This window comes from Phycodurus eques, chromosome 3, assembly GCF_024500275.1.
Source record: "Phycodurus eques isolate BA_2022a chromosome 3, UOR_Pequ_1.1, whole genome shotgun sequence".
Taxonomy (NCBI): domain Eukaryota; kingdom Metazoa; phylum Chordata; class Actinopteri; order Syngnathiformes; family Syngnathidae; genus Phycodurus; species Phycodurus eques.
In genome coordinates this window covers 14,713,348-14,731,689 of record NC_084527.1, presented here as the reverse complement: position 1 = coordinate 14,731,689, position 18,342 = coordinate 14,713,348, and the positions used below count along the sequence as shown (strand labels likewise).

Genomic DNA, 18,342 nt, shown 5'->3' with positions numbered 1-18,342 from the left:
TGATTGTTGTGTGTTGCCGCGGCAAAAGGCAGCAGTCTTGGTGCTCCAAGTACTGTAAACATTGCACTGTACAAGTTTGCGATGTAGCACAGGTCAGGCCGCACTCACTCCCCCTTCCCATCCATTCACCTTCTTTGTCTACTGTCTGTGAACGTCTCATGACAGGCTGTAGAGATGAATGTAAGGAACATGGCTGTAGAGCAAAATGCATGACGACCCCTGAACTAAATAAGTGACAAGGGAAGTTCAAAAGGAACACTTGCACATTTCATTTTCCCCCTTTCCAGCATGTTGTGACTGTGTTGTATTATTTTCATTTGCACATTTGTTTTAACCTTTATGGGCCTTTTTCGTGCACAGCACAGGTACTGTTTCGCCATTGGTATTGAAAAAGTGTTTCAAGAAGGGCAATTGCTGTAGAGTATATGCTTACAAGGCATGAGGCCAAAGGATAAAGTATTTCATGCCATTTCCACCCTTAAAGGTTTGTACATTTTATAGTGCCCAGCAGTAGACACTCCTGTCTTTGCACACAAACACACACACACACACGCACACACACACGTGCATGTAATGTACATAACTACCATGCCAATGTAAATAGTTGGTGGGGAACTGTGGGACTTGCAGCTTCAGTTACTGACATAGCTCCCTTAAATTAACTGATTATTTGCAGTTAGAGTTGCCTTAAGTACAAACAAGTTAACAAGACGTTTTTATTTGTTGCCATGAATTACTTTGTTTTAATTAACATGCTGAAACTTGATGGGATTTTTTTAACCTTAAAACATGCGTGTTTCAATAATTGTTTTACATTACCGGTAATCGTTTTTGTATCATATAAACTTGCATTATGGTATTTAACATTGTTATTGTTACGTGCGGTGTATGTAAACACTAAATAAACACCTAATGGAACATTAGTCCGGCCTTCGCTTTTGTTCTTGTCTACGGAAGAGTATTGCATTCACTTGGATTTAAAAAAAAATTGTTTTTCTCAGTTATTTTTTTTTGAGGGCTTTGTTTTTTAAAAATATTTTTTTCTGTTTTTCTGACTAATTGTTTTTTCTCAGTTTTTCTGTCTAATCCCCCCCCCCCCTGTTTTTCTGAGTAATTTTTCTCCTGTTTTTCTGATTAATTTTTTCCCCCCTGTTTTTCTGAGTAACCCCCCCTGTTTTTCTGACTATTTTTTTGTTTTTCTGACAAATTCTTTCTGAGTTATTGGAACACATCGAACTCACGCGATAACCTTCCAACTGCGGCTTATTTAGTTTGATCATGTTTTATTTTTATATGGGTTTAAGACACTGGGAGATACTCCTGTCTTTGAGTCACATAGATGGTATTGTTATTAGTCATAAGAATGTTTTGTCAGAAAAACAGGGGGGGGGGTGGAATTCCTCAGAAAAACTGAGGGGGACTACTCATAATACAGGGGGGGGGGGGGGGGGGGGGTTAGACAGAAAAACTAAGAAAAATAATTTGTCAGAAAAACAGAAATAATTAGTCAGAAAAACAGAAACAAATATTCAAAAAAACAAAGCCCTCAAAAGAATTACTCAGAAAAACAGGTTTTTCTTTTCTTTTTTTATCCAAGTGAATGCAATATGCTTCCGTACTTGTCACTGTCCTTGTACAGCAATAAAGCAAACTTATTTTAGTTCAATAAAAACAGTACACAGGCATGTGTTAGACATGCCGTATGGTCCATACATCAAATACATAGACCTCACATGATGAATAAAAATTGGCATGTTCTACTCCTTGTCTTTTTTATTGTGGTGAATTACTTGTACGACATTTTGCACTCAACACAACCAGTTCCTCTTCTATTTGTGTGCCGCCTCAGTGCTAAGAATTTGCAATCGTAAATATTGAACAGGCACGATTGTCGGCTTTGACCGTTTTCCGAGTAGATCGGGGAGGAAGAATCAACAACAACAGTTAATTAACACAACACCACATGATAATCGCTCGGGAAAATCTTTTAGACACCTGATAGTCGGGCTTTTGCTGACTGATCGGAAATGAAGAAAACTGCTCAAATTTGGCCCAATTAACTTCACATCCATGACCTCTGAACCACTTTGAAATTTGAAACATCAACAATGATGCCCTTTTCCCCACTCAAATATGTTAAAACTATCCTAAATAGCTTCATTTGGGGATTTCACATTTGACGGTCATTATTTAAAAAAAACATCAACAAAAAAATGCCATGATTTAATGTATCACTCTAGCCAGCTGTCTTGCTAACTAGCTAGCTAGCGGTCAGTGTATTGTCCCCAATGAATGTTTGTGGATGAGGCCCTTTGTTTTCAGGTGGTCCAGCTTCCCATTCTCCGTTACAGCCTCCAGGTTGTCTTCCGTAAACTGCACGATTTGATATCAGCTCAGAGCGGCTCAATGACATTGGGGCGAGGAAACAGTGATGCACGCTGCAGAAGCTTCACTTTCCTCTGTTGAGCCACCTCCATATTTCAGTGTACTTTTCGTCACAAGCCTTGTTGACTCCTCTCCAAACAAAGTGTTTATGGATGGTTTGTGACCATAAAGTGCAATTTTGTTCTCGTCTCTCCAAATGACTTTGTTCCAAGAAGTTTTGAGGCTTGCCTCGGTGCCATTTGGCATATTGTAAGCGCGCTGTTTTGTAACGTTGGTGCATTAACAGCCTTTCCCCCCCCCCCCCCCCCCCCCCCCCCCCCCCCCCTGGCAACTCGACTGTGCAGCTGCTTTTTTTTCTCCCCCAAGTGCCTCCTGTGCATCTTGAAACAGATCGCACTTCTTTTTTTTTTTCCAGAGTAGGTATTTAAACGAAAGTTGCTTGTGGGTCTTTTTTTTGCATCCCGAACAATCGTTCTTCCAGTTGTGGTTAAAAATCTTTGTTGGTCTACCTGACCGCAGCTTTGTATGAACAGAACCACTAATTTGCCTTTTCTTTATCAAGAGTTTGAACACTACTGATCTTTTTTTAAATATCCTTTTCCTGATTTATTAAATTCAACTACCTTTTCTCACAGGTCATTTGGCAGTTCTGTTGCTTTCACCATGACTCAGTAGCCAAAGCCAGTGAAGCTTTGGATGAATCTATCTATCCAGTCTATTTTAATAAGAAGACTGCATAAAAGTCCGGAGGGAAAAAAGTCTTACTTTAAATTTTGGGTTGTTTTAAGTCTTACATTTTCTCTTGAGAATTTATAGTTTTCTTCAGGTTGCTCTATATGTCCCGATTGAAATGTAACAGCTAACGCAGGGTATGTTGAAAGCAGAATGTCAGACAGGAGCGTGTGAGTGCATGTATAAGAAATAGTACAGGATTAGAAAGACCATTTTTAATGTTAAAAACTTAATTATTACAATGCTATGTCTAAAGCATTAATATAGGGTCTTCAGTGACCCTCATTACAGTAGAATCATAAGGGCTTCAACCTGAAAGGCACCAACATTGAATCACAGATGTCATAATTACAGAAAGAAAAAAAAACATTTCCACTCTTAGCCAGTGTAAGAGCTTAAAAAATATAATAATAATAATATTTGTAGCTCGTGTAGTGGAGTATTACCCCCTCTCGACCTCATTAATTATATAAAACCATCATCATGAAAAACTGAACAAATACAAAGACACATGCTACAAGATGGAAGTGACTTCTGAACTAAATGATGAAAGTCCCAGCCAGATAAGGTGACATGTTGTGCTTCAACATCACCACCGGGAGGTGAAAAATGTTCATTGAAACGCCCCTGACAAAATACAATGTATGGACAAATAAGTCCATCTGGCTGGCACTGTTGGTCTGCGACAATTCACTTTATATTCACTAAATTGCTGAATATCAGTGTGACGATTATAATATCATAATAATTCATTTCAATAGTGGCAAGGAGGGGAAAACAACCTCCAGAAGGCACAGACCTCAAGTGAAGACCTGTTTGCTTGTGATGTCAATATTCACAACCTGCATCACAACTTCACAATTGGCATTAGGATGGCTTGTCTTAGCAAAGTCTAGTGAAATTATTTTTTATGCATTGTTATGCTCGTATGTTTCTTCATATGAAGTCACTTTGTAATTGGCTGGATTCTAGATAATTGACTCATTTCTCTCTAATAACTAAAGGCTAAATAATCGAGCTTTCCTCTGTGTGCATGGTAATACTGCTCTACTATACATATGCATATTTATAATACTCATTCCCTTTCAGTCCTGGTGGAGCTGAGCCGAGTTCCTCTAGTAAAGATAGTGTTGCTGACAACTATACATACCAGGCTGGTATATTAGCCATCCAATTTCTAGTGTTATCCCAGCTGACTTTTGACGACAGGTCGGGTACGCCCTTGACTTGTCGTCAGCCAATCGCAGGGTGCAGATAGAACGACAACCATTCACGCTCACACCTATGTACAATTAAGTCTCCAATAAAGCTAAAATACACATTTTTGGAATGAGGGAGCTAAGCCGGCATACCGAGAAACCCCACACAAACACGGGGAGAACATGAAAACCCTCACACAAGATTCGAACCCAGAACCTCAGAACTACTAGGCAGACTAATAACCACCATTTTATCGTGCTGCCTGATGTTATACAACACCAATTCCAATGAAGTTGGGACGTTGTGTTAAACATAATAATAGCAGAATACAATGATTTGCAAATCATGTTCAACCTATATTTAATTGAATACACTACAAAGACAATATATTTAATGTTCAAACTGATAAACTTTATTGTTTTTTGCAAATAATCATTACACTTTGAATTTTATGGCTGTAACACGTTCCAAAAAAAGCTGGGACAGGTGGCAAAAAAGACTGAGAAAGTTGAGGAATGTTCATCAAACACCTTTTTGGAACATCCCACAGGTCTACAGGCTAATTGGGAAGAGGTGGGTGCCATGATTGGGTATAAAAGGAGCTTCCCTGAATTGCTCAGTCATTCACAAGCAAAGATCGGGCGAGGTTCACCTCTTTGTGAACAAGTGCGTGAGAAAATAGTCAAACAGTTTAAGGACAATGTTCCTCAACGTACAATTGCAAGGAACTTATGGATTTCATCATCTACGGTCCATAATATAATCAAAAGGTTCAGAGAATCTGGAGAAATCACTGCATGTCCGCGGCAAGGCCGAAAAGCAACACCGAATGCCCGTGACCTTTGATCCCTCAGGCGGCACTGCATCAAAAACCAACATCAATGTGTAAAGGATATCACCACAAGGGCTCAGAAACACTTCAGAAAACCAATGTCAGTTACAGTTCGGCGCTACATCCGTAAGTGCAACTTGAAACTCTACTATGCAAAGCAAAAGCCATTTATCAACAACACCCAGAAACGCCGCCGGCTTCTCTGGGCCCGAGCTCATCTAAGATGGACAAACGCAAAGTGGAAAAGTGTTCTGTGGTCCGACGAGTCCACATTTCAAATTGTTTTTGGAAATTGTGGATGTCGTGTCCTCCGGGCCAAAGAGGAAAAGAACCATCCGGACTGTTATGGACGCAAAGTTAAAAAGCCAGCATCTGTGATCGTATGGGGCTGTGTTAGTGCCAATGGCATGGGTAACTTACACATCTTTGAAGGCACCATTAATGCTGAAAGGTACATACAGGTTTTGGAGAAACATATGCTGCCATCCAAGCAACGTCTTTTTCATGGACGCCCCTGCTTATTTCAGCAAGACAATCCCAAACCACATTCTGCACGTATTACAACAGCGTGGCTCGTAGTAAAAGAGTACGGGTACTAGACTGGCCTGCCTGCAGTCCAGACCTGTCTCCCATTGAAAATGTGTGGCGCATTATGAAGGGTAAAACAAGACAACGCAGACCCCGGACTGTTGAACAGCTGAAGCTGTACATCGAGCAAGAATGGGAAAGAAAAGGTGATATAACACAGTGGTAAACATGACCCTGTCCCAGCTTTTTTGGAACGTGTTGCAGCCATAAAATTATAAGTTCATGATTATTTGCTAAAAACAATAAAGTTGATCAGTTTGAACATTAAATATCTTGTCTTTATAGTGTATTCAATTAAATATAGGTCGAACATGATTTGCAAATCATTGTATTGTTTTTATTTATGTTTAACGCAACGTTCCAACTTCATTTAAATTGGGGTTGTATTTGTCTAAAGGTCCCATATTTTACCAAACCATCTTTTTCTAGTATTTGGGATGTAATATTGGCTGTATGGTGCCTCAGTAAATGTGTGAAATATGAATTAAAAACGTCCACAGATTCCTGAGTTCCAGACGTTTTTCTGCCGAGAGGCCTGAAATCAGGTCATTCGAATTTCTCGAGCTTATTTACGTCACTAGCGAAGATCTCCACCTCCCTCTCCGCTTCACGGGTCTTCTACACGGAGGCAACCAATGAGAGGAAAGGCGACGGGCTTAGCCAAATATGGACAAAGTGGATACAAAACTGGATCAAACACAAGTAGCTGTCAGAGGGGCCTTTTTCTGGACACTCGTATGACAAAACCAAGGTGTAATTTTTATGAAATTGTTACTTTTATACTAAGTCCGTGTTACAGAGTCACTCTATGAAAGTTTAAATGGCCAAAATATGGGACCTTTAAAAAAAAAAAAACACACACACACACACACACACTGACATTCAGAAATGATTAGAAATAATTCACCCTGATGAACAATTTTGAAAAAATACCTCTCACATTGGTCAAGAATGGAAGCTTGACACTGAGAAAACCTCTGTGATCGTGGGCGGTGGCACATGAGTGTGTGTGTCCGTGTGTGTGTGTGTGTGTGTGTGTGTGTTGGCCCCAATTTACATCCCCTGAGGGCTTTGGTCTCCGGAATCGGATGACGACACGGAGACGGAGCAGTGGCGTCTCTTGGAGGCGCCGGCGCCCTGGAGCATGCTGGGATGGAAGCCGGCGTGGCGACGGGCGTGCTTGGTCAGGTGGTCGCTCCTCATGAAGCACTTGTCGCACAGGGGGCAGGTGAAGCGCTTCTCGCCCGTGTGCGTGCGGTAGTGACGGGTCAGCTCGTCTGACCGCGAGAACTTCTTGCCGCAGGCCAGCCAGGTGCACTCAAATGGACGCTCGCCTGAGGAAGAACACAGCAGAGTCTTTAGATCAGGGGTCACCGACATGGTGTCCGCGGGCACTGAGTAACCCGCAGGCCTGTTCTAAAAAATTGCTCACGAGTGAGGTGTGTTTAATATTTTTGTGCTGTTACAAAAAATAAAATAAAATAAATAGTGCCACTTACCAGTAAGCTGAATTCATTTGTTTTGGTTATTTTTTTTTAAATCACACTTGCATTGGTACAAATTGGAAAATGACAATATTATAAATAAATAAATACATAATTAAATAAATAAATAGTGCGGCACAGTGGGCGACTGGTTAGAGCGTCTGCTTCACAGTTCTGAGGACCGGGGTTCAATCCCCGGCCCCGCCTGTGTGGAGTTTGCATGTTCTCACCGTGCCTGCGTGGGTTTTCTCCGGGCACTCCGGTTTCCTCCCACATCCCAAAAACATGCATGCGAGGTTAATTGACAACTCTAAATTGCCCGTAGGTGTGAATGTGAGTGCGAATAGTTGTTTGTTTGTATGTGCCCTGTGATTGGCTGGCAACCAGTTCAGGGTGTACCCCGCTTCCTGCCCAATGATAGCTGGGATAGGCTCCAGCACGCCCACGACCCTAGTGAGGAGAAGCGGCTCAGAAAATGGATGGATGGATGAATAAATAAATAAATAAACAAACAAACACACTACCCTAGTGTACCGTAGGTCAAAGTTCAGTGGAGCGCATGACCAAACCATAGTGTTTGTGGAGACAAGCTAAAGCGCGCAAGGATGATGAGATGAAGATGATTCACCCCAAATAATTTGAGCATATTTGTTCAGAAGTGTTTATCAAACTGGTAGCCCTTCGCATTCGGCAGTACCCGAGAAGTAGCTCTCTGTTTCAAAAAGGTTGGTGACCCCTGCTTTAGAGAGAGAGATAGATAGATCTACACGATGGAAATATGAAAAGGAAAATCTATGTGGTGCAATTATATGTCCAAGACAGAAAATGTAGAAAATCAGCCTTAATCCGATGACTGAGTAGGTTCTGTTCTCTTGTTTGTTGATTTTTGAAACAGCAATAAAAAAATAAAGGATGAAGCAATTCACAGGCAGGCAAAGTACAAACTGTATGCGCTGTCTCAGTGCATAAACAACATTTGGGGACGCGCGCGTGTGTGTGTGTGCGTGCGTGTGGGGGTGCGCGCGCATTTTCTAGGAACAAAATCTGAACATGTTGATTTAGAACAAATGAGTCATGATAACAGCGATGAGCATCGAAAAAAAGAAAACCACGACGTCTCCTCCCCAACACGTGCTCCACTCGACCACGTGTTTCTCCTTGTTTACAAGCGGGCGTATGAGGGGGCGGGGCCGATGACATATGCGGAAGTAGCGGCTCCAAACGGGGAGGGGCGTGTTTGCTCCGGTCTTGTGAGCACGTGCGTCGGTGTCGCAGTGCCCTGCTGCCACATTCGCGTTTACTGCTTTTCTTCTTGTTACGATCACGCAACACTCAAGTGAGGACGTTTGAAGATTACACGAGGAATGATTTAGCAACGTGAATACGGGTCGCGCGCACACACATACTGTATGCACACACACAACAGCTTTAGGGGGCTCCCGACAGACGGCTGACATTGGCACCAGAGCAATGAAGAAACAATGACGCCGCAAAAACAGCGTGTCGGAAATCTATGGCAAGGCTTCTTAACATTTAACATCTCGACTGGATGTGTGTTAATGCAAACCTTTGTAATTCAGTTTTGCTTAGTCAAAATGAACATTTCCATAGCTACATTTTGCCTTTATACAATTAGCATTTGTAGATATCTGCAACGTCATTTCGTCCCTGTGACGTTAGTTTTGACATTCATACGGAGAGGTTTTCTCATTAAAGATGCTTCTCAGTTGCAGAGATCTGCTAAGAAATTAGTGATACCCGCAACTGGATTATAGATACGTGCAACTCATTTTTGATATACAGTGGTGCACCCCCGGTATTCACAGGGGAACGAACGGGCCATTGAAAATCCACAGATAATTGATGCCCATTATAATTGCAATACACCCCAAAAAAATTTGTATAATCAAGGATTAACCACCAATAAGCTTTTTGGGGGTTGGATGGAGTTAAAGCTATCTACAGTTCACGGATATCTGCAACTGAAGGTCATCTGCAATGAGGAACTCGCATACGCATGAATGACGAAATGATGTTGCAGATATCTGAAATGACAATTCTAGATGGGAAGAATCTAGTTGTGGATATCTGAAATGTTATTTTGGACTAAGGTAAACTGAAGCTGTTAAATGTACAGAAGGCTTTCCGTAAAAACCCCATCCATACTCATGAATGGCAAAAGTGATGTCATTTGTGGAAGGCGAAATGATGTCACAGCTATCTTTGACTCAGTTTTGTCCAGGCCCGACTGAATTACAGATATCTATATGTCGTTTCGACTGGTCACAACCCTGTTACACATATCTTGAATTATTTCAAACGGAGGCCTAATTATGACTACTCAGACAGACATTGATATCTACAAATGTTGATTCCAGATAGACAAACTTTTTAAATAAATTTGCTTATCTATCATCCTGTTTATTTATTTATTTATTTTTTTTGGAGGGGGGGGGGCTTCCATGGTGCTTCTTGCCCAGGGCCCCCAGAGGGTCGAGAAACGCCACTGCACCCACACACACACACACACACACACACACACACACACACCAGCACCACAACTACCACAGCTGGTGGAGTGGTTGCAACTTGGGTATTCCTCCTCCTCCTCCTCCTCCTCCTCCTCCTCCTTCCACCGCCCAGGCACGACGATTCCTATTATTAGCTATCGATTTTTTTTCCACCCTCAACTATCACGACACGCACCCACGAGCCTTTATATCGTGACGCAGTGACGTCATTATAGCCTATTAGCAGTGACGTCATAATCGAAGTCACGATGAAAGGGTGGTTCCGTTAGAAACAGATACGACAAAAATAATAATAATAAAGAACCGGGCAGTTGAGTTTGACTTACCGGTATGCACCCTTAGGTGGGCTTTAAGGTGGGACGACTTTCCGTACATCTTGCCACAGCCGTTAAAGGGGCAGCAGTGCCTCTTGTCGGAGGACTCCTGCGGCTCCTCCGCCCTCCTCTTGCTCTCGACCGGCTTCTCCTTCTCCTCGGCGTCGGGCCGACATTTGTTCAAGTCCAACAGAATTCTCGCCACCATCAGCAAAGTTCGGTGGTCTTGGTTCTCTTTGAGCGCGTCGTCCGTCCGGACCGTGGGTGCAGGTCGCGCGGGGACGAGGTCCTCAGAGACCTCGGACATGATGACCGCAGGAAGAGTGACTGCTGGTGGTGGAAGTGTTGCAAAAAAAAACAAAAAACCAAAAAATCAGGAGGAGAGGATCAGAGCGAGGTGGCGTGCGCGATCATCCACACACGTGTCGGCGTCAATGTGACTGTCCCGTCAAGAGTGGGACGTTCAGACGAAGACAAAAACACAAATCAGTAGAGAAAATGTTGCCCCTCTCCCCAAATCCTCCGTCAACCAGCTTCCACAATATCTAATTTAATGCGTCCATTTCATTGTTCCTCCGCACGCGTCCTCGTTTTTCCTGCTTTGCTGCCGCCGCCGCTGCTGTGTCCTCGCACTCCCGAGAAACAATTTCGCGGAATCCCACCGCGTCATCGCGGAACCGGGCGCCCATTGGCCCACGGGAAACGTGACACGATGTTTTAGAGAATTGCCGATTCCCGGAAGTGAGTACCGGGCCGGGTAAGCCAATCAGAGGGCGACATAGGCGGAAAGGGGGCAAGGCTTGAATGATGCTGCGTTCAAAGACGATTATGGACTTGGAATATTTGCTAACAACCCAGATAGGCAATTTCACACATACAGTTTAACAGGGTTGTAGTAAAATATCAGATATTCCGTCTCTCTTGGAAGCTATTTATCTCACAAAACATCATATTTTGACTGAAACTTCACACATCCAAACTACGACAGCAGAGAAGAAGGTTAGAATTGTCATTCAAGCCATTTAGCCTGTTTTCTCAATCACTCCGTCTTGGTGAAATGAGATTGAAGAGTTTGCTTACTATTGGCGCCACCCGGAAGTACGTGTGACATCAAGTCAAGTTTATTTGTTTAGCCCTTAACCACAAAAGAATCTCAAAGGGCTTCACAGAATCAGAATCCTCTTTATTTGCCAAGTATGTCCAAAACACACAAGGAATTTGTCTCCGGTAGTTGGAGCCGCTTTAGTACAACAGACAGTCAATTTACAGAACACTTGGGGACATAAAGACATTGACAAAAAACAATTGTGCAAAAAGATGCAGAGTCCTCTAGCACTTAGAGCAGTTCGAATCACTAATATTGCAATAGTCCGGTGCAATGACCATTGTGCAAAGGGCGCTGAGACTTCAAGGAGTGTATGCGGTTTAAAGTGACGAGTAGCCCTACAGGCCTACAGTTGACACAGATTGACGACATCCCGTGATCGAAACCCACCAATCGGGCAAGGAAAAGCTTGAAACCACATTTGGGGAGAAATAAGAAACCTCGAGCAGGGACCTCAGATGAGGGGGATCCCCCTTTCAGGATGCCCAGGCCGCAACGGATGTCGAGTGGGCAACATTTATCACATAGCATAGCGCTGTACAATTTTTATTAAAATGGCATAAGAATCCATTTGAAGAGATGAAGCGCCGCAGGTAGATAGATGCCTCAGGAAAGTGGTTCTGCCTCTGGACCTGGCCACGTCTGTCGGAGCGGAATCCTCCACAGCAACGCTTCCGATGAAGTGGTCCACCTCGTCACCAAGGTCTGTAGTGGGACCTGGGGCTTGCTATGCGCTACCAGGATGTATTCAATGGGATTAAAGTGGTAGGCCTATCTGGGGTTTGCTATCATACTGTATGTTGTGACTTACTGTACCTAGCTCCATACAGCAGTATTCATAAGAGGATGCACTTGAATGCACCATCACAGGCTACATAACCTGAGGCTTGTTTGGGAAACCTGTTCGTCGATTGGCTCATATGCTTAGCAGCTATGATGGCGTCCTGAAGAGCAATGTGTAACAGGGAAAAGCTTTGTTTTGATTTTTCAAAATGTAATCCAAGCCGGTTGCTGTGACCCATAGTGTCGTCGCTGTGCGCAGGTGTTGCGCAACCAGAGGCTCACCCCAAATTAGCTCCTCAGTCCAACACGACGTGACTTGACACTGCACATGAGGTCTTCATGCAGGCGGACACCTTTTCTTGTGTGCACGTCTGGTAGAATTTTGCTGTCTCTTGAGCCTGGTCTGGTTTGAACTCATATCCACAACATAAAACTTGAATTTGCCTCATGCAAGAAGTGAGTACCAGGATATCAACAACTAGCATTGCTGTGACATGACTTTTTACATGCTGCGGCTGTGGGTCGTAATATTAACACACATGATGCTGGTTCAGGACGTCCTTCCATTTAAACCAACAGCAAACTTCCCCACACGATGTACATTAGTGTTCCAGTTTGGTAGAAACGTGAAAGTCATTGCATATGCTTGCAATATTTGAGTTGCTACTGCATGTCTCGCTGGCCAAAACTTTAGCTACATGTGTACAGTCCAACGAAATATCATATGCGCTTTATTATCTAAAGTCCCTGTGAAGTGAAAATAAATACAGCATGGCTTCTAAATTTGACACCCCATGGAGAAGAGTGTTGTTAACAACCCTGCCAAATTTGAATGATTCCCAAAAATCGTCAAAAATTGAAGCTACTTCTTTCTTATGACTGCACATAACTACTACATGTTTGAGCCGCGGAAATACATCTGCTTAAAGCCTCCCGTGGCTGGAGTCTATCCCACCGGGAAGTCGCGGGGCTTTTCTATGCTGACAACGAGGCGCTCTAAAGCAGCCATGACAACCTGGAACTCCGGTCAATTATTGTATCTTCAAACATGTATACTGGCTGAGAAACAAATCTATGAATTCACTTTACAGGGCCTTTAAGTGTTTATTATTGCAGCTGTAGATTGCAGCGGTATAGAAATGCAGTTTAGCGTACTGAGAGCTGTTTACAGCAAGCAGTGGTACACCATTGCAAACTACAGCCGCAATAATAAACGTATTGTTGTACTAATACCGGTTGGATGCGTCAAAACTAAACTTTCAAATTCAAATATTACCATTTAGAGCATTTATTTGCATAAAATGAAAAATATCATGTCAAAATATCAGAAAGGGTCCAGTATTAATTTGTTCTCTCCTTTATTTAAAACAAAAACATGCATTTAAATTCCTCCGAAATGAAGATAGTTATAGTTTAATTGCATGGATATTATGGTTCATATTGATCTTCATGACCTAAAAATGAGTTTGATGCATTCCTATCCATGTGTGCAGTGCATCTGCTGGGCTTGTTTGTGACAGACAAAACATACATGCAAGGTCTCGTATGATATACGGGAGACACCGTAGAGGGGCAGAGGTGGTGCAATGCAGTTGGGCCACTTGTAACATAACACGCAGTGCAAGTGGGAGGGTCTTTCATAGGGGTAGAGTTCGTAGAAAACTCCATGGAGGTGAAGGGGGTTGTGCAATGTTTAAGCGTGTACACATATTTAGGCTGAGGGGATGCGTTCAAAAAAAAAAAGTAATGTGAAGTTTTTACTGATTTAGTAGCACTCTGCTCATTTGAAGCACTTGTACCTAATTTGGAATATGCCTAATCTATCATTAATGCGTGAAAAAAAATTCAAGGCCATGAATATAAAACAATCAAATTGAAAAAAACAGTAAGTACGGCGGTAACTGAGAGTGCCGTCCTGTCCCGGCATCCCATCTAACCCTAATGCTGCACACACTTCCCTCCTCTCTTACCAAAGCCCAGCCCCTTTCCTCGTGGCCCCACACTTTCTAGGAATCACGCTTTGCAAGATGGGTTTTTCTCTCCTTCTTCTCCAAGGCTGTAAACATTTCCTGGGACGAGCCCCCCTCCTCCCCCCCTTCTCTCTCTTTCCTTGTTTTTTTTGTGTGTGTGTGTGGCAGCAATGTGGGTCATGAAGACGCGTGTTGTCATTAGGTTACGAGTTGACTGTCAGAGTATGCTGCAATGAATAGGAATGCACGTGTATGTGTGTGTGTGCATGTGTCTGTACATTGTGTTCCCTTCTAAAGGGCCACTGGGTCACACACACGTACACACACAGTAGGTGGTGCGGTTACAGTATCCTGCAATGTATGGCCCGTGGGGCCATATAGGGACTGCTTTGTTCTTTAATCTGGCCCATTTTCCTCTAGGATTGGTTAATTAAAAGGTATTTCTCAATTTTGTCTTTACTTTTACTGTTTTATTTAATTAAATATTTGGTTAACTGACTTTTTGTAAAAAATGAGATAGAAAAGTAATAAAAAAATACGTACATACCTTTTTATTGATTTTTATTTTATTGATAAATAATTGGCTAAACAATTACAAGTATATAAATTGAACTGAAATATATTTCCTAATTTTGTATATTTGTTTAATTCATTTATCAATTTAAATAATTGGCCAATTGATTTACTGTAAATGATAACATTTTAAAAATTAAAAATTAATAAAATTAATGTAATAAAATTTATGTTTGGATTTATTTGATTAAATAATAATAAAAAATAATGGCATTTAAACATGAGAATGATTTTATCATAAAAATAAAGAATTTATATAATAACTATTTATCTATTTGTTAGAAAAAGCAAATAAGTTTTATACACATTAACAATTTGCATTACTTTTATGAAATTATTGGTTAATTAAATACAATTAAATGAACTCTAAATAATACAATGAAGTACATATGAATGATTTTATTATTAAAATAAACTATTATTCTTGCAAATGTACACGTTACATCCATGACTTTGGAGTTACAGTCAGTATGTAGTCTATATTGAAACATGTCTGTTAAAAAATATAAGCACACGGTAGAACTAAACTGTTCCTAATACAGAGTGTTTGGAAAGTCGCACAATATTTACATTAACAGAAATGTTTCGATACTGAATAGATATTTTTGCTGTCAGGCAGAAACACTGTATGTCCAACTACCTGTATTGTCACTTTTATATCGTCTGTTATTTTTATTATTATGTATTTCTATTTTACACATTATTAACCAATTTCAAGTGCTGAAAGCAGCTTGAGAACAAATCTATTAACTCTTATGGACACTTGAACTGAGAAGTGTCATATAACGTCATGTAACGCCATCTCTTCCTCATTGTCAGCTCAATATTAGATACATTTGAGTAAGCCTGTTTTGTTAAAAATGGATCGCTGTGATGCTTTGGTGCAGAAGGAACTGGTCAACCACGAAGGTAAGTTCACGTGCAGATGAATATCCACTGATTACATCACTCAGTCAGCTCATCTTTTAATTTTTAATTTTATTGCATTACTTATGGCTCTTAGACATTTGAAATACAGTTTGGAAGATGTACTGTAACCACGGTCATTTGTCATTTGCTTTGACTATTAAAGCCTTCTCTCTTTTCGGGGGACTTGGCGCAACTGCAGACTTTGACCGGCACTGTTGGGGTCTGTGTCTGTACCATTCTAATCAATCAGTGTAATTAATTATTGAATGAAATTAGCATCCAAACATGATTTTGGGGCGGCGTTTTGATGTGCAACAGTAAATGATAGTAATACAAGGTTTAATACCAACTTGAAAAATGTGGTGTTTGCTAACTCAAGCACAATGGTGTTTTGGGGATTTCTTGAAAAGTAGTCGTTGCGAGACTTCTACCAGACAGTGACGGTAAAATCCTTGTGTATATTGAAACATCTATTGATGAAAAAAAGTGCACGGTGACTTTCCGAACACCTGTATTAGAGACAGCTCTCATTATGTACAGTATATGATGCAGTCTAGTTCTACACCACTAACAACGACAAACACAATAAATATTAAACATATTGTATCTGTACAGTGTCAATATTATTATCTATCTGAAGGCATCATTTTTGATACAGCTATTGTCTTGGATCTCATGTGCGTGTGTAGCTTATGTGACTTGGGAATGTATGTGATTCATTTGAATGCCAACGTGACATTCCAGCGGTCACACTTTTTTATTTTTGCATACAAACACAAACAACACAATACTGTCCATTTGGCAATCTATTTGTTTATTTAACAATGCATGCCAGACATGATCCTATTCACATATAAGAATACAGTTTCGTATTTGCATCCAAATACTCACTACTTTAATTTCATAGAATAATCTCTTTCTCTCTGTGTCTTTACGGGTCATCGGCGTACACTCTGAGTGGAAGAAGGGCATGCATCTCAAGGACTTGATTATTTAAATAAAGTGAGACCAGGAGGACGCCGGGTTGGAAATTATTGCGGGGAAAGGACTTCTCTTTAACTTGAGCATCACAAGGAGGGAATTAAATCTGCTGATTATCGTCTTACGCTCAGGATTCCACAGGCTAATGTTTTAGGAAAATACTTTATAAAATACTGTACATAGAGAACGTGTGGATGCTATGAGGTGAATGTGCACAGACACACACACACACACACACACACACACACACACAGTATTGGCTTCAGGCACACACCCCTCATTAGATTGAGGCGATCGCACAACAGGCATTCCACATTTATAGCATCATGTTGCTATAAGGGTTCAAGTCAATGCAAGCCACCACCCGGACATCTGTTTTCAAACTTGAGTGGAGCTATATGATGCCTGCCTCAAGCGAGGTCTCAGCTGTGCAACACGGCAGGTTAGGACAGAAGAACACCACTCAGTTTCTTTGGCGTAAAACAAAATTAAAAAAAAAAAAAAAATCACTTTGCTTTTGCATGTGAAGGGCTAACGACAGCCAATTGTCCTCCAACTCCCTCACTGTTGTTTTAGACATTATGATGGAAAATTCTGTGATTTCATCAAGTGAAGACATTTATTTTGATGTCATTTCCGAAGACATAAAAAAGTCAAGTATATTGATTCCCCCCCGCCCTCCTACACACTACTAAGAGTGCGGGTCTCTATTGTACAGTATATCTTGATGTAAATCTATTCCCATTGTTCCTAACATTTACTAGCTTACATCACTGAAGTGTTGTTGTCCCTGAGCACTGACTTTGGGTCACGCTTTTCCCTTTGAACCTTATACAGTGGAACCTCCAAAGAACCGCTGACACGGTTTTGCTATTCCTTTGGCTTTTTTGAAGCAGCTATTTTAAAAATATTTGTTATCAAAATTAATCTACTGGGGATCCTTGCCTTCAAACACACTCAACCTCAGACATTTGATGGCTACAAGACAACCCCCATATGCAGTATTCTAAAGAAATACTGGTTTTGACATATGAATCTACATCAGTGACATATAGTGGCAGGCAGAAGATACATAACTAACCCATGTAATCCACATGTGTGACATTTTTCGTCTGGTAGTGTGTCATGAGATTTTTTTCTCATGAAAACTATATGCCTTGTAATAAATAAATAATAATAAATGTTTGACGTGAAAAATTATCCAATGTCACTTTATGGGCCAGAAAATTATGTATTTACTACAAATAATTGATCTTTGTTCATTTATCTAAGCCAGTGAGTAGTGACAGCCAGAATAATTAAATGTGCTTCCATTAATATCACAAAGCACATTACCTCAAATATGTAAATTAAGACAAGATCACTTTTACAGGATGACTGTATACTTTTTGTGACCTTTTTCAAATGTCATATATGTGCCTCACCTCAATAAAGGAATTTCTGTTGTCGTATGTCTCAAAAAGAGGATCCTGGACGATTATCCTCTGGTATGGGGTGTGTTAGGAGTCCTGTTTTCTTACTGATCTGCTTGGAAAACGGTCATGGCCAAGAACTGTAAATGTTGGATCTTGTTAATATTATTATTTTTTAAATGTCTATTTAAGATCTGTGTCCATTACATAACCCAGTTAATGTTAAATTGTTTCTTAAAGTGAAAGTAAAGCCTGGAGGTCAACATTTCCTGCAACTTTGTCAGGCTGTCAACATCAAAGGTAAGTGTGCATATTCATTTTCGCCTCTAAAACTGGCAGTCTGTTGGCTGTCTCGAGCCCACCGCGCACTCGGACAGCTAGCTGCTAGTCGCTAACGCCAGCAAGCTAGCGCCGTATTCTCCAATTTAATCAATGACAGCGTAATACATCCATCCATTTTCTTTACTGTTTATCCACAGTAGGGTCGCAGGCTGCTGGAGCCTATCCCAGCTATCTTCGGGGGGAAGGTGGGGTACACCCTGA

General features: G+C 41.2%; 1 protein-coding gene across 1 annotated transcript; it reads right to left on the bottom strand.

The window, feature by feature from the left end:
* Window positions 1-3,317: 3,317 nt before the first annotated feature.
* Window positions 3,318-10,743, bottom strand: klf9 (Kruppel like factor 9). The gene is made up of 2 exons (XM_061672210.1): window positions 10,079-10,743; window positions 3,318-7,071 (listed from the first exon to the last, which is right to left on the bottom strand). The coding sequence occupies exons 1-2, from the start codon at window positions 10,371-10,373 to the stop codon at window positions 6,791-6,793; spliced, it is 576 nt and encodes a 191-aa protein (XP_061528194.1). The 5' UTR covers window positions 10,374-10,743; the 3' UTR covers window positions 3,318-6,790.
* Window positions 10,744-18,342: the final 7,599 nt, after the last annotated feature.